At 28.4% G+C, this 16,719-nt stretch overlaps 2 protein-coding genes across 2 annotated transcripts; one reads left to right on the top strand and one right to left on the bottom strand.

Annotated features, from left to right (window-relative positions):
* Positions 1-602: 602 nt before the first annotated feature.
* LOC105249626 (protein SPT2 homolog) lies at positions 603-5,596 on the bottom strand. Its single transcript, XM_011255218.3, has 7 exons — positions 5,263-5,596; positions 4,983-5,129; positions 4,716-4,845; positions 2,284-2,441; positions 1,207-2,107; positions 891-1,109; positions 603-805 (listed from the first exon to the last, which is right to left on the bottom strand). The coding sequence occupies exons 1-7, from the start codon at positions 5,314-5,316 to the stop codon at positions 720-722; spliced, it is 1,695 nt and encodes a 564-aa protein (XP_011253520.1). The 5' UTR covers positions 5,317-5,596; the 3' UTR covers positions 603-719.
* A 2,326-nt stretch (positions 5,597-7,922) lies between these two features.
* On the top strand, positions 7,923-16,595 carry LOC105249687 (cilia- and flagella-associated protein 44). Its single transcript, XM_011255342.2, has 25 exons — positions 7,923-8,194; positions 8,288-8,450; positions 8,651-8,790; positions 8,915-9,209; positions 9,284-9,428; positions 9,789-9,985; positions 10,310-10,549; positions 10,930-11,111; positions 11,220-11,358; positions 11,440-11,713; positions 11,854-12,091; positions 12,193-12,460; positions 12,588-12,754; positions 12,851-13,069; positions 13,181-13,315; positions 13,407-13,611; positions 13,699-13,887; positions 14,028-14,225; positions 14,327-14,851; positions 14,950-15,121; positions 15,224-15,513; positions 15,617-15,813; positions 15,894-16,111; positions 16,214-16,356; positions 16,424-16,595. Exons 1-25 carry the CDS (start codon positions 8,013-8,015, stop codon positions 16,592-16,594), a joined length of 5,292 nt encoding a protein of 1,763 aa, XP_011253644.1. The 5' UTR covers positions 7,923-8,012; the 3' UTR covers position 16,595.
* Positions 16,596-16,719: the final 124 nt, after the last annotated feature.

Here is a 16,719-nt window from a genome sequence, read left to right as displayed (position 1 = left end):
ATGCGACCAAATGGCTCGAGTAAAGAAATTACGGAACCTAAAAATTTTTTCCAAAAGCAATCAATACATAAAGCAAACTCGTCAACTACAAATATATCATATACTTGTATAATATGAGTGTAAATGCTATAGATATATTGTACATACATACACACACACACACACACACATGCATGTGCTTTAATTCAATTATGTAATCCAGTATCAGTATGTCTATATAGACTCTTAGAAGTGAGAAACTTGACACATATATTCGCATGTTTCTTTTGTCTGGGAAAACTCGGAATATTAGATTAATATTATAAATATACTATAAATGTATTAACAAATATACAATTAATATATATTGAAAAAGAGCGAAGCTTGAACGAAATTCGATATCCTATTAAAGTACAAGAGATTTTATATTTTCCACGTTGCAGAATCCGACTTCAACATGACTTGCACACAATATGAGAGATACAAGTAAAAAGAAAACTCTCTTACCATATATATCATACGATAAAACAATGTAAAAACATAATGCATTCTCTTTTCCCCAAAAATGGGAAATGGTACGCGCGCATACACGTATGCACAGAAAAAAAGAATATGAAAAAATCTCTCCCTAACAAAGTTTACTCTTTTATATACCTTTACAAACTTAAATAATATTTCCAATATATATCAAAATTGTAAGAGTTAATAAATATATGTATATAAAGTTAAAATAGTTTGTACTATTTTCTAAGCTTCTTCTTAAGAAGATCCTTTTTCTTTTTTTCTAGTGCTTCTTTACGCATATCTTCTAAATCTTCCATAATTCCTGTAAATATTCAATCAATTATATATTAACAAGCTATTCGTATTTTATAAAGTACACAAAATACTTGAGATAATATAAATGGTACCTATTTTCGTGGATATGTACTCTTCCTTTAGTTGTTGCGCAAAATTACTCTCCATAGCGGTGTCATCTTCATTATCGAGATGTTTATATTTGTTCTTATCATAGCCAAATATCTCACTAATATGTTTACTATAATCTTCCTCGTTATCGTCCGATCCATCATCTATAAAATCGTCCAAATCTGAAGCATCCAAATCTTCATCCTCGTCATAGATACGTCCTGTAAAATTAAAATTTATTTCACATTTATTTGATTATATCTAATCTTTCATCAAGTCTTATAATTGTAACTATACTATACTTGCAAGTAAACTCACGTTTGTTTGGCGGTTTTTTAACAATTTCTTTAGATTTAGTGGATTTGATATTGAGTGGTCGCGTTTGTTTTAATTTATTATTAGTTAACGATGATTTTAAATCTAAGGGTGGAAATTGCCGTGATTTAATATCTTTGGGTATTTGCTTATCTATACTACTGCCTTTGGATTTAATCATTTCTTTAGAAGAAGAATGAGACTTGATGTCTTCCTGTTTATTTTTACTCTGCTCCAATTTCCTCTTTTCTTCTTCAATAGCACGTCGCATTTCTTCCAGTTGTCTTTTCTCAGCTTCTAATTTTTTTCGTTCTTCTAATAATTCGTTTTTAGATGAAATTTTGCTTGAATTGTATTTTTCCGTATTTTGTTTTTCATTGGACTTGTCAATAATTTTTTTAGAAATAGTTGTCGCAGTTTTGGAAGAATTTTTATTTAATATCGAGTTTAAAATCGGAGATTTTTCACTAGTTTTGGGAATTTTATTTAATTGCGTTTTATTAGATTTGTTTAATGTACTCGTAGTGCTTATTTTTTTATCAGTCTCCAAATCTTTTTTCCCTCGTTGCTCCTTTCTTTCTCTTTCATGTATATATTCCATTTTTTGACGTTTTGTCATTGGTCGTTCTTCGTCCACTTTTGGCTTAACTTCTATCATTACAGGCTCATGTTGTTTTTTCTCTGCAAGTTTTAACAGTTCCGCAAAACCCATAGGTGATGGTAATGACTTTCTCTTCGGTTTCGGCTTTTCATCCTTGTTCTCTTCTTTGTTTTTGTCAGCAATATTCTTCTCGATTTTTTCATCAATTTCAGCTTCTTTTATACTCGAGGCGGATTTTCGTTTGCGCCTATGTCCACTATTTTCCTCGAGTTCCTGCTGTTTTAAAGCTTGTTTTACTCTATCCTATAACATACAAGGTCATGCTCAATCAGTATATAATACACGAAAAAAGATAGCGTACAACAAATTAGCTCTTTTATATTATAGTCAGATTGTGGCAAACAATATGATAACAAAATATTTTCTCAAATGGTTCAATACATGATTGTTGTTTAATAGAAGATTATTATGTACGCCACCTTTGTAGATGTAATATCCTTTATTGTCCTTTTCTCATTATTATTAAAAATAGGTTTCTCTGGAGGTAAACTATTATATTTGCTCATTAACTGATTGTAGAATGTAGAAGCTTCTTGCGATACATATCCATAATCATCTTCATCAGGCTGAGAAGGACCTGTAAAACAATAATATTTTATTTGTACACATAATCAATCACTGTACGCATCTTTACGTTTCATACAGGATGTATATAATAAATAATATAATAAATGCAAGATATGCAAGATATGTGTAATTTTAAAAAAATTTAACTTTATAAACACATAGACTTATCGCGTTATAAACATATAACAAATAAAGATGGGATATAATTTAAAAAAAAAGCATCTATATATTATAACTGTATTATACTAAAATTTAAAAAAAAATATTCAATCAGATTTCTGTTATAAATTCACAATAAAACTGAGATCTTTGTAACATAAATTTCTGATTCTTTGGAAGATAAATAAAATAAAGCAAATAATAACATCAGAAATGTTACGAACAACAATATCAGCAATTAAAATTGTAATTTCTCCTGATGTATATCCCTAACAATACAAGATCAATATGTAGAATACAAGATGCAACATATCTCAGTAAAATCATAATTCAAATTAACAGCCACAATATCTTGCATTTTTCCTCAATCTCTTATCATACATCCAGCAAAGCATTATATAATATTATGTAATATTATCTAGATATTTATACAATAAATCTATTTTTTTTTAATTGTAAAATATCTTATTATACCTATTTATTGTATACAATTATACAATTCTTACATTGTGTATGTGTGTGTGTGTTATATGTAAATATAAAGATATTTTCACATTCTTTAAAGAGAATATTTAACGAGTTTTATCTCATTCATAGAAATTATATAAAAATAAAGTTCCACATATGTCAAACCCACAAAAATTCATTAATATGTGAGAATAAAATATTCAATACCAATAAGATATCAAAAATAATAGGGAAAAAGTATGAGCAGAAAAACAAATGGTATAAAATGATTTTTAAAAACATTATTGCAACAAAAAGATAATTGAGCAATATCATACAATTAAGATTAAATGTATCTTGATATTTTTTTATATACTTCATTATAATCATCGTTATATTTAACATTAAAATAAAATATTTAATCTGCAATGAGAAAAATAGAAAAAATATATATATAATTATATATATATATATATATATATATATATATATATATATAATATAAATAATTCATCGAAATCTATAGAAAAATTTTTAATTTTGTTATTTAGTAAACATATAAGGGACAAAAAATATGTATTAGGTATCATATTTAACGTATATATATATATATATATATATATATATATATATATATATAATATCTGATATCTAATATATATTTTGTTTCCTATATGCTTATTAAATAAAAATATTAAAAATTTTTTTATTTTATACGTATATATATAAAAAGTATCTTCTTATAAAAAATAACATATTAAGAACGATATAAAAATGAATCGATATAATTTTAATAAAAGAAGAGAGAAATGATAAAATAATGAAGCATCATGCATATGTGATTTGCATTATGGATAAATATAAAATTACAAGTATAAATAAATTATAATAGCTCTATATTATTTTTAAAGACAATTCACAAATATGATAAAAATAGCGATAATTATTGCGCAAACTTTATACTTGTAAATTTTCTAGACTACTCTAAGATTAGATGGCTGACCTTAATCAATGCCTTAGTATCCATCGTTGTACAAATCCATGAAATTGTTCTGCATCAATTTGGGATGATGGATAATTAATGCATTATATTGCTCGTATATATTACATAACCTGCGGGCAAAAATATTGCCCATTATGGATAAGAGTTTCCCCGTCAAGTTAACGATATAATATGCAAATAAAGAAAGCTATTTGTCTTATAATTTTTGTCAATATCAATCTGCCATCTTGTACTTTAAATTTATCTATATGCACCATCTATATTGTATTTTAATATTTCGTGATTGCATAAGATCTATTTGCTATAATGCTCTAATTTTACTTAATATTCTCAGTATTTTATTTCAATATATCTTGATGTATAAACTTTCAAGTACATGTATTAAAAAAAAAATTGTGTTGTAAAAAAGGAATAATTGCATAAATACAGAAAATAAGAGTAAACATTTATATAAATGCTTCTTTCCATATGTTTGGAACTTTATTTTTATATTTTATATCTATTTAAAAATTTGCATTCCAATGATAGATATAATTTTATTGAAATATATTTTAAATGTGAAAATGTATAAACCAAACAGATTAATGTTTTGTTTAATCTGTCATCTGTAGCAATATCATTATAATATTTTTAAAATATTATAATTCTTATATATATATAATCATGTAATATTACCTGCTATAGTAATAGCTGTATTTTCACTATCAATGGCATCTGCAATCACCGACTTATTCGCTGCTTTACATACTTTCAAATGTTTACTTATCCGACTTTGGGCTTTAGAGTCTCGTAAAGCTAGGAGATTCTAAAAGTATAGTTTTCCAAATATGAACAGGAAATAATCTCTCGCACATAATTATATGATATGAAAGATACGTACAAATTATTCGTAATCAATGTACAACACATTTATTATACATAATTTTTATAATACGAAATTACCTCTCTCTTTCTTTTCTCTTCCAAGGCTTTCTGTTTCTCCTCTTCTTCCTTTCGAGCGAGAAACTTCTTGATATTGTCGGAAAGAGTTTTAGATTGTTTAGTCTGTTTCTTTGGTGGTGTAAATTTTGTTTGATAGCATGGAACGGTCTGTTAAGAAAAATATCTGGTCAAGAATTGTTTAACACTAAGCAAAAGGTATTTAATCTAACCTATTTTTGTCATTAACTATATATACACTTGAACTCGATTACATATAAAATAATCGACAAAATAGACTAACTTGTTTTTTCGTTTCATTTTTCTGCGCGACATTTATCAAAGTGCCAAAATCCATTTTATTAATCGAGATGATTTACAAGACACTAGAGAATTTATTTTGCATATGGAACCTAATATACTTTCAACTGTAGACTTTTTCCTGACGCAGTGTCGACTAGTCTTTCATAAATAAATAAAAATATTTCTCTCTCTCTCTCTCTCTCTCTTTTACGATGCAGTTAAATTATTTTTATTTTTTCTGAAATGAAAGATAATCTTGGTTTCACACAAGCTACACTTTCAATTTTTCTTTCCCCAATTTCAGAAATGCACCGAAAGACCCGTAATCCGTAATGGCACATGAGAAATATAAGGGCTATGGGCCCTCACACAAGAAATTGCATAGCTGCATATGCATAGCATAAGACCATATGGACCAATGAGCATCGAGAATTATGTAATGTAAATCAATATGGCGAGTTAATATTCGATGCTCATTGGTCCATACAGTCTCATGCTATGCATAGTTGCATTTGATTGGTTTTTACTTTCAGATCCGGCCACTCAGCGTCGAATTACTTATAGTGCGTTCGAAAATATGTTTGGTTGGTGTTGGGAAAACAGATAAAGTTGGCAGTATTGAAAACTCCCAGTGCTGCGTTTCACTGCTCTCACTAGGATCACTAGGATTAAAAAAATTTGCTACTTGAGATATTAAGGCCCGGTTCCACAACTCGAGTTAATCGGAGTTTAATACGTTAAACTGGGTCCTGATTGGTCCATTCACTACTTAAACTCGGATTAACTGGATCGTGGAACTGGGCCTAAAAGAGATAAATAAGTAGTTATAAATATATTTTATAATAATATGTTTAATAACATCACATATATTATTATTAATACGAACGTGTGTTTTATATTAATAATGCTATAATTATAATAAAGTGACATAATTTACCTAAAATGTGATTTAAATTCAATATTTGTATATCTGGTAACATTTTCCAAATAATCTGTTATTTTTGGTACTATTTTTCTTTCACCTCTATTTTTATTACCTCTATTTTCGAATAAAATATTTTGTAATTCTTTATTATTATCATCACTATCTGAAGAAAAATTACTCGAAGATTCAAAAATGATGTTTTCGAGTAAAATATATTGTTCTATAATAATAATTAGTGTAATTGCAACACTTTCTTATATTGTACATACGGTACAATTCTAATAATCCCAGTGGGAGAAACGAAACGCAGCACTGGGAGTTTTCAATACTGCCAACTTTATCTTTTTTCCCAACACCGACCAAACATATTTTCGAACGCACTATTAATCGGAAAATCTAGGGGTATTTTCCGATTTACGCATAATGCGCATGAAGTGACAGAAAATGTATAATATGCGTGACATGAACTATACATTTTCTGTCACTTCATGTGCATCATGCGTGAATCGGAAAGCACCTTAGGTTACGTTCCAAAACTCAAGTAACCGAGGAAAATTTTACTCGATGGCTGATTCGAACCGATCGGAAACGCTTAAATGCGGGGTCTACAATGTGTGTTTCGGGGTCGCATCACTACAGTAGCGCTACATAAGCGTGTTATTAAAGCGAAAATGTCACAATGGCCTTGTACGACATACGTTTTTCTCTGCCTTACTTTACGTTCACGACTACGACAGGCATCTAGTTCTCTGCCATCAGTTTTAAATTTTCCTCGGAGAGTACGTTTTGGAACGTACCTCTAGTAATGTTGCCCAACTCTTGAGTGAGTTAGAGAACCTCTAGGAGAGAGAATGGACAACTGATCATGTGACATGTGATCAAGCTTTTTCATGATTGGCTGGCAGAAAATGTATCAATTTTAGCTATTGCGACGCCAATGCAAAATATGATACACACACAAATAGGTTAATATATGTGTGTCATGTGTGTCCTATTTGTGTGTCATCATATTTTGCATTGGCGTCGCAATAGCTAAAATTGATACATTTTCTGCCAGCCAATCATGAAAAAGCTTGATCAGTTGTCCATTCTCTCTCCTAGAGGTTCTCTAGAGTGAGTGACACCCGATTGAGCGCGTCGCCAATTGGATAATTCAAAAAAATAACTCTCAGATTGGTTAATGTTAAGCCGGATCTACATTGGTCGTATCGTGACGTCGCAAGTCGTAGGCATATTGACTAATCATGGTTGATTATTTTTGAAATAACGACTATGGTTGATCAATTTGTCCACGACTTACGACTTGAGACGTTACCATACGACCAATGTAGATCCGGCTTTAAGGTGCAAAATACCCTAGGCACTAGAACAATATAATTAGCTGTGGCCAATCACAAACGCTCCCCACTTGAGCCCAACGCTGAATATGATCAATGAGTTTTGAGCATTTTTCCCGGTAGAACTTTTAGTAACTTTTCGAGAATTGAAAATTTTAAAAGTTTGTTTTTCCCGATTTTGTAAAATTAAATATCTTTTAAATCGTTATCTTGAAAAATTGTAAATATTAAAAATAACTTTCTGATATATCTTTCTTTTTATATGATGTATGTATACTTTGTATGTCGATAATAAAGCAATTATGTGTCTATGGAAACTATTGTAATGTATATAAGTTATACGTGATATATACAAAGTAGCCAGCGTAAGTAGCGCGTTTTTCTTTTTTTATAAAATTGCATTTTTATCAAACTTTTTTTGAGCAAAGAGTTTATCGTTGAAATTTTATCCGATCGAGAAGAATGAAAATATAAGAAAAAAACGATAAAATGCAAGAAGATAAGTCGCAAGAACGTAAATTTGAATTTCGAAATAAAGAAAATCAAAAAGCGGAGAAAGGAGGAAGCGATGAAGAAATACATGAAGAGTATATCTACGATTCAAGTGAATATATATCCGGAGCAAAACGCGTGCAAAACGGAACAGTACCCATAAATATTTTAGAGTTTCAGTATCCTTTTATATAGATTTTTTTTAAATCTTATCTTAAATGTACGTAATTGATGTACAACACTAAAAGAAAATTCCTTAGATATAATATAAGTCATTCATTTTCATACGACTGTCAGAAATACTTTAATCTTTGTGTAGCAGAACCAAACATTATTATTTTTATTTCTGGTAACATACTACATTTTTGGAATATTTCGACAAATAAACTATGGTTTAGAAGAGGATATACTGGCAATGGAATTGGACACATAACGGTATTCTTTGTACAAGTTAAAAAATTTATAGTAAAATGAGAAAGAAATCTCAAGTATTCATATAAAAAACAAAATAAGCAAGTTTTTTTCCAATTAATTTCAAATATATATATATATATATATATATATATATATATATTTTGTTTTTTAAAGAATAATTTGATGAAATGTGTTTCCTTCATGATATTTTGTCTGTTTAGAAAAATCCTGTATTTAATCATATTGCTGTTGGTGAAAATGGTACTAAACCTCCAATAATAATCTACAAGTGGCCTTCAATGGATATTGTGACAATTTTATATAATGGCACATTGAAATCTTATTCCCATTTAACTTACAGGTATGTCATAAAGATCTGAGGAATAAAATCATATCCATACATAGTTACATAATTCTATGTATATTACCATATCCTATCTATAGTATATATCCTATCTATTATATGTCTTGTATGTATTTTGTAGCACAGATGGTTTATTATTAGTATCACAAGGGGGGCATCCAGATTACACAATTACTCTTTGGGATTGGCAAAAGTCTAAAATTGCATTGAAATGCAAATCTTATAATCGAGATGTTTATAATATTACAATGTCTTCATTGCTACCTGGATATTTCGTGACCAGTGGTTTGGGACATATAAAATTTTGGAAAATCTCTGAAACATTTACTGGACTTAAATTGAAAGGCGAAATTGGTAGATTTGGTCAGACAGAGATATCTGATATTATTGGTGTATATATCATGCCAGATGGAAAAGTGAGTATTATTTAAATGCATCTGACTTTTAGATTTATATTTTTTTATTAATTAAAGGTGTATCTTTCTTAAAGGTTGTGTCAGGTTGTGAATGGGGAAACATCTTACTGTGGGAAGAAGGTTTAATTACTCTTGAAATATGTAAGAAAAATCGGCAGCCATGTCACACTAAAGCAATTACACAATTTGAATATATAAATGGAGAGCTTATATCAATCGGTAAAAATATTTTTGATAATTATGTGGCACTCAATTCTTTTTCCATAAATTGTCATAAGACTTGAATATAAGTCTATTAAGAATATAGTAAAAGATTTGAATTTTCAAATATTGTTTTTAAAAGTTTAGGTTCTTCCAATTTTGTGTACCAAAATATACAATTAGTGATTGAGTACTAAAATATACAATTAGTGATTTTTAAATAAAATATATATATATATATATATATATATATATATAATTTAAAATATTAATGACGATAATAGCTGTGTGTGTGTGTGTGTGTGTATGTGTCTATAAAGGAGTGTGATATAATTTGGATTAAAAAGTTTTTTTTATATTAAAATGAATGGATTGTAGGTATGGATGGATGGATTAGAATTTGGTTTTATGAAACGATAGATCAAGCTGACTATCATACTGGAGAAAGGTTTCTAGAAATTCAACCTATCTATGAATACTGTATCAATGAAGGTGATGAAGTAATGAATTCGATGCTTATGTGCATACGAAAACAAGAACCAGACAATCCAGAAAGTATGTTCTGGTATGCTCAGGTACGATTACATGTTTCGTTTAGAACTTACAGCATATTCAGATTATACTTCATTTCACATCCGCGGCATTGATTGTAATGTATGCTAAATGCAATCAGCATAAAATAAAATAACACATATATCGATTATTGTGAACCCCAAGTAGTATACATTCTGAATAATAGGTTTCTTAAAATCAACTATGTCACAATATGTATGCATGCATTAAAAGATTTTGATAAATTAATTATTAGTAAATTTAATAAAACAAGCTTAAAAAAAAGAAAAATCACAAAATATTGATGTAATCTTTGCAAATATGTATCTTTCCTTTTTTCTTTTTAGGATGGAAATGGTGGGATTTGGTTAATAGATTTACATACCTCAAAAGCAGAATTACCACAAAAAATATTTACATGTCACGCGGGAGTTATAGCCGATATGGATTGTGCTACATGGGGTCCCTTTATAGTTACATTGGGCAAAGCTGGACAGATGCATATTTATAATTATATAGAAAAAAGATTAATTTTGGCGCATAATTTTAATGATATTGGCAGTCAAATCATCTGGTTTCCATGCCAGGTAAAAATTGGCTTTAATAGTTTATTTTTGATGAGATATTTTAATATATAATAAAATATATGTGCGTGTGTTGTTGCGCGAGAGAGAATATTCTTTTATGTATTAAAATATATGCACTTTATTATAAAGAGATTATTATATATAATAATATGATAGATATTATATGAATAACAGATATTATATGTATTCACATATATATATACACACACACACACAATCAAATCACAATCTCTATTATATGTGCACAACAATGTAAAATATGAAAAAGTTTACTGATTCTTTAATGATTTCCTAGAATCTAAATCTGTTAGGTATACAAATACCTTTGCATATAAAGTTATTTGCTGTGCTATATGAATAAAAATCTTTTCATTTATAAGATTGAGGCAACAGGATCGACACTCGCATGTGCTTTTAAGAGTGGTGTTATCCGTATAATTACTGTAGCTGTATCAGCGGCAAATGCCGTTAACAATATACATGGAGACTATATTAGACTGATTCAAATTGTAAAACCGCACAAAATGGCAATAACTGTAATGTCTCTAAATCCATCGTGCAGGTATATTAAAAGTGCAATCTCAAAGATCAAGTAGTATTTATGGCACACTTTATATACACGTATTTTATTTTAATTATATTTGTAAATTTCTATGTAAGATTATTTCAGCTTACTGATAACTGGTAGTGAAGATTCAACTGTATTTAACTTTACCATTATAGTAACTAATACTTATCCTGTCATTATGCCAATTGGTTTCATAAAAGTACCTTCGGGAGTCACATGTCTTGCATGGAAACCACAATGTGTAAATAATACGTTACATAATTATTTATCTTTTATCAAAGATATTTGCATGGTTCGCTTTTAATTTAATTTGATTTTATAGGAAATGACAGTATTAATTGGATGCTCACAAGGAGATTGCATAGAAGTTACATTACCAAGCACACCTCAATTATACACCATTGCTTCTTACGAACTCGTTCAATGTGGATCAAAAGTATTTAAATTTCATTCTGTGAAATCTGCTATTCGAAATGAATTAATACGTTTAAATCGAGAAAAAAAAGAGAAGGAAAAAATAGCGAAGAAGCGTGAAGAAATAGCGCAATTAATCGTTGAAGATCCCGAAATGAAAATTAACGAGGAAGCATTACTCAGTAATTTTATATCATTATTTATAACTTATCTAAAGTAATAGAGTATTTTTTATTTCGTCAAATTTTTGTTTATTCTAAAATGTAGTATTATTAATTATGGAAATAAAGTAATGTGACAAAAAAATTGTTTATTATTACAGTAAACATGGAAGAGGAAGAACCATTGCCAGAAATATATATACCTAAAGTACCAAACAAGATATTGATAGCACAATATATTAATCAATACGTTATTTGGTTGTTAATGGCAGGATTTGACGCAGGATATATATATGAATATCCAAGTCCGGAAATTAATGAAACTAGTCTGGAAAAACCTATTAAGAGCACCATGATACATGATGCAGATGATATAGAAATACGAAGCTGTCTATTTTAGTAAGAATAAGTAGAAATAATAAATTATTGCGTGTATATCACGAAAAAAAAATAATTTTACACAGCAAATAATTGTTTTTATTTTTTTATATTATCGCTAGCAAGAAAAAGTACTTATTTTTGGGAATGGAACACGGACAAATACGGGTCTGCAAATTGAAACCTGAAAACTATGCAGATCTATCAGATTATTGGATACTTTCAATGCATGATAATTTTAATGGTTGTATCCCAAAAATTATTCTTAGTCATAATCAGACAATGTTATTTACATGTGGATATGATGGAAATTTATTTTCTTATGAAATAAATGATGATACACCATCTGAAGCTATCGAATTTGAAATAATTAAAGGAATCTTATCCTTGGTGAGAATTTGCATTGTTTCTTATTTATTATATTTTAAATTCATTCTTGTTATTTATTAAGATGTGCATTTCTTGTTTTATTCAAACTCATAATTTAACGAATTCATTACATTTTTCAATAATATAGCCTTACATTAGCATTGAAGATATCGAAGAAATCGATCATGCGAGCTTAGAAGAGATGATTCAACAGACTGAGCGTGAGAGAGTTGCCACTCTGGCAAAGCAGAGTAAACATCATACTTTGCAGATATTATCTAAATTGAGCGAAGAATATAGCAATATTATGGAAAGGTAATTATAAATTATATCAAATGTAGAAATAATTATCGAGTATAATGCTAAGTAAGAAGATGATATATATTCATTCATTTTTACATATATTTTTAGGAATAATGCTCTACCCAAGTCTCATCGGATAACTTCTGAAGAATTGGAATTGGATCTTAGAATTACAGCTGATTTAAGCAAAGAATTGGAAACAGAAATGATTATAATTCGAGAAAAATTGGCTTTTAAAGTAGAAAAAAGTAAACTTAGATTACAAAAGCTTTTGAAACATTTTATTCAGCCTATCGCACATTTACCGTTTGCTATCTGCAAAATGTCGTAAGTAAAAATTATTTTAAAAATATGAGCAAATAATTTATTATTAATCTATTAATAATCTATTGAAGATTCATCAATTCATTGTTATCAATAATTGATATTGATATATAGGAAGCCAGATAATGTAGTATATTCTCTGCGTCAACACACTTTGAATATTGATGTCATTTTACCACATATTGATACAATAAAACATGTGCATGCATATAGGACACCATACATTGATGCAGAAACAAATGAAAATAGGTATATTATAATATGCTTGAATATAAGACGAATGCAACTCGTCTCTATGTAAAATCTATGTAAAATGTACTTTTATCTATTATACGACTAGCACAATGAGCGAAAAAATGCAACATTATGAGGGAAATGGAGGCAAAATGGAAAATGAAATAAGTACAAAGCAAGAGCAGTCGGTTGCAGTTTTCTTAAAAGGCATAGATTATAAAGACACAGATAGTAGCCTGGGTATTCAATTAAATCAAATGTTGAATAAATATAACTTAAGAAAGACTAGACTAGAACAACGCGAGAAAGAAGTTGGTAGATTCTTGTAAAATCGTAAATATAATAACATTAAATTCTTCCTATTTATTAATTTAATGAGAAAATTTTGTTTTATTTAGTGGAAAATTATATATAATGAAAAACCGGATAAATCTATTAATCACATGCACGATATATTCGCTATAGAAGAAGCAAGAAAAACTATTGGCGATTACAAATTAAAAACATCGTCAACTTTTAATTTATTGTCGGAAGAGCGAGATACTCTCTTCTCGAAATATAAACAATTACTGAATTGTCAGAAGAAGGTTTGTGCACAGCATCGATCAATTAAAAAAAACACATTGTTTATTTTAATTACACATGTTTGATTGTTCATTTTATCTACAATATTATATAGGATATTCTGTATTACAAAAAACCTTTATACCTATATAATCTCTTGTAGCTTTATTATCTACAAGAAGCTTTCAATGCGAAATTGAAAGATGTAAGAACAGAGAAAGAACATTTGCTTGTGGAAATTGCATACTTAAAAAAATCTCTTAAACATATTCATGCTGAAATACCATCGAAAAGCATAAAATCTTTGCCAGATATTCCTACGTTAAATGTAAATGTAGAATTTCCCGAGAGAAAAGTGACGGTGTGTATTAATATATTTTATTGACGCAAAACAATAAGAATGTAAAAGTTTAAATTTGATAATATACGATACACTTGATATTTTTACATGCGCATACATAGATTGAAAAATATGCAGAATTAAAAGCAGATAGAACACAACGACGGCTATCGGTTCTTCCTGAACAGATACGCGCTTGTTCGGATGAGGAATACGAAGTGTTACTTTTAGATGAAAAATTTATAGAACAAGCAAAAATCTCTAGCGAGCCATTAGCATTATTTTCTGTTTCCGAAAGAAAATTAAAAATCCAATCTGCTGCTCGAGATATGATGTCGCTTCGCTTAAACGATGACATTGATAGCCTATGGGAACGAGAAATGAAAACTTCTCGTATATTATACAAAATATACAAACAAGATTGCATATTGAGATACGCAGCAACGAGTTGCGAAAATTTAGACAAAAAATTGAATAAATTAGAACATGACAGATTGGATATTGTTGCCGAGAGTATCAATATCAATTTATTTTTATTAACACTTCGTCAAGAATACATTATTTTAAGAGAGTGCGAGACAAAAGAAAGTATATTGCATGATCAAGTTAACTGTAAACTGGAAGAAATTGCAACGATAAGGCAAAAAGTTGGCAAATTTTACTAGTTTTATCATTTAACAGCAATCGTATATACATTTGTATTAAAAAAAACGCAACTTATATGTAGTAATATTGATATTTCCAGATCCAAATAATCACTGACAAAATTGATGTTAAAATTAAGGAAATTGCAAATTTACGTAACCAGATAAAAAATATATTTCTCGAATATATGAATAAGATAAACGATAACAAGTTCCGTAATTTTCTGCATAGAATATTTAAAAAGAAGTACAAAGAATCAAAAGGAGAGGAAGGTAATAATAACACTTTATATATAAAGGGTGCTAATAATAAAATACTGCTTAAATTTAAAAAAAATTTCACACATTTCACAAAGATTATTATTTATACTTTAGAGATTACCACGACAACGACTGAAACGAATTCGGATGACACGAATAGTATCGACACTAGGGAATCTGAATTAGTTTATTTCGATGAAAACATATGTCCTCCAGGATGTGACAAAAAATTATACGACTTGGCATTTTCGATGAGAGAGAAACGATACTTTTGCGAACATCAAATCAAAGATGCACAACAAATTGTGGAAACCCTTCATAAAGAAATTCAAATTGAGACAAAAAAATTAAAAATTATAGAGAGTAATTTGAAGAAAAATGAAGACGAGTTAAACATGTTTATGGTATTCACATTTAATGTCTTTCTATTAGAAAGAATAATATCACATTTACACCATTACATTCTGTAATCGTAATTCTGCATTCGCAATTAATTTCTGTCAATAGCTCGAGAAACAAAAAAAATTGAACAATGTGGATGTTACGATAATAATGAAATTGCATCAGTTGCAATATTTTGAAAAATCCGAGCTTTCATTCAAATTGCACGATTGCGTTCTATTCGATAAAAATAGATTGTCTAAATTATATGCGAGAATACAAGAGTTGCACAAGGAAACACTTGAATTGCACGTCAAACACAAGTAAGTACATTTATATATATGGAGGGAGAGTATCATTCATATATATTTATATTGTGTAATGAATTATATGAATTATATAGACACGCTCGAATGCACCTCCAGAGAATACAGCTCGATTGTAATCATATGCGTGTTAATAATAACAATTTGAAAAATGAAATAAAGTTAAAGATAATAAATAAATTCGGTCAGAATGTATCGTTAAATAAATTATATGAAACAATAATACGTCGGATGGTGTATGATATTAAAGCCAACTTGAATGAAACAACAATGTATTTTACTAAACGAATCAAGCGTAAGTTAAATAAATATATATATAAATATATATATATATATATAAATCTATTTTCTTAATCCTTATATTTATTTTACACTATATTTTACATTTTTACTATAGATGAAAAAGAAAGCTATGCAGAAGAATTAGTTATACTTAATAAGCTGATTCGGGAACATACGCAAAAGTTGAGCTTTCTAACAATTTTAGTGGAAGAACAATCAAAGCTTCAAAAGCTATCAAAACGACACATCATGTCGGATGTACATAAACACCATATTCATTTACACTTCCCATTTATCTTTCACATTTTATCATTGCTCATTGCAGGAAGAAATGCTGCAATTGGAAGAGAAATATAAAAGTGATATAGTCAAATTGGAAAGAATTCTTGAAAATCAAACGAGGCAGAAATATATATTTCAAAATGATATTAAAAATCTTAAATTAAAAATAAAATCGCAAGTTAATTTGGTTGAAGGAAATGATGTCCAGAAATAAAGGTAATGATAAAATTAAAAAAATTCGTTTATATATATATATATATATATATATATATATATATATATATATATATATATATAGTATAAAATAATGTATTAATAGCTTATTTTAAAGTAGACTTA

This window comes from Camponotus floridanus, unplaced genomic scaffold, assembly GCF_003227725.1.
Source record: "Camponotus floridanus strain SB8 unplaced genomic scaffold, Cflo_v7.5 scaffold1, whole genome shotgun sequence".
Taxonomy (NCBI): Eukaryota; Metazoa; Arthropoda; class Insecta; order Hymenoptera; family Formicidae; genus Camponotus; species Camponotus floridanus.
Note: the sequence above shows the minus strand (reverse complement) of the source record. Positions and strands in the feature narration are given on the sequence as shown.

What these genes read in the sequence shown, in the direction of transcription:
- LOC105249626 (XM_011255218.3), bottom strand. Translation starts at nt 5,316, where the DNA reads ATGGATTTTGGCACTTTGATAAATGTCGCGCAGAAAAATGAAACGAAA. An exon ending in AAGAGAAAAGAAAGAGAGAG is followed by an intron (nt 4,846 to 4,982) that starts GTAATTTCGTAT and finishes CTATACTTTTAG; the next exon opens with AATCTCCTAGCTTTACGAGA. An exon ending in TACAGCTATTACTATAGCAG is followed by an intron (nt 2,442 to 4,715) that starts GTAATATTACAT and finishes ATTGTTTTACAG; the next exon opens with GTCCTTCTCAGCCTGATGAA.
- LOC105249687 (XM_011255342.2), top strand. Translation starts at nt 8,013, where the DNA reads ATGCAAGAAGATAAGTCGCAAGAACGTAAATTTGAATTTCGAAATAAA. An exon ending in TATTCCCATTTAACTTACAG is followed by an intron (nt 8,791 to 8,914) that starts GTATGTCATAAA and finishes TGTATTTTGTAG; the next exon opens with CACAGATGGTTTATTATTAG. An exon ending in GTATGTTCTGGTATGCTCAG is followed by an intron (nt 9,986 to 10,309) that starts GTACGATTACAT and finishes TTTTCTTTTTAG; the next exon opens with GATGGAAATGGTGGGATTTG.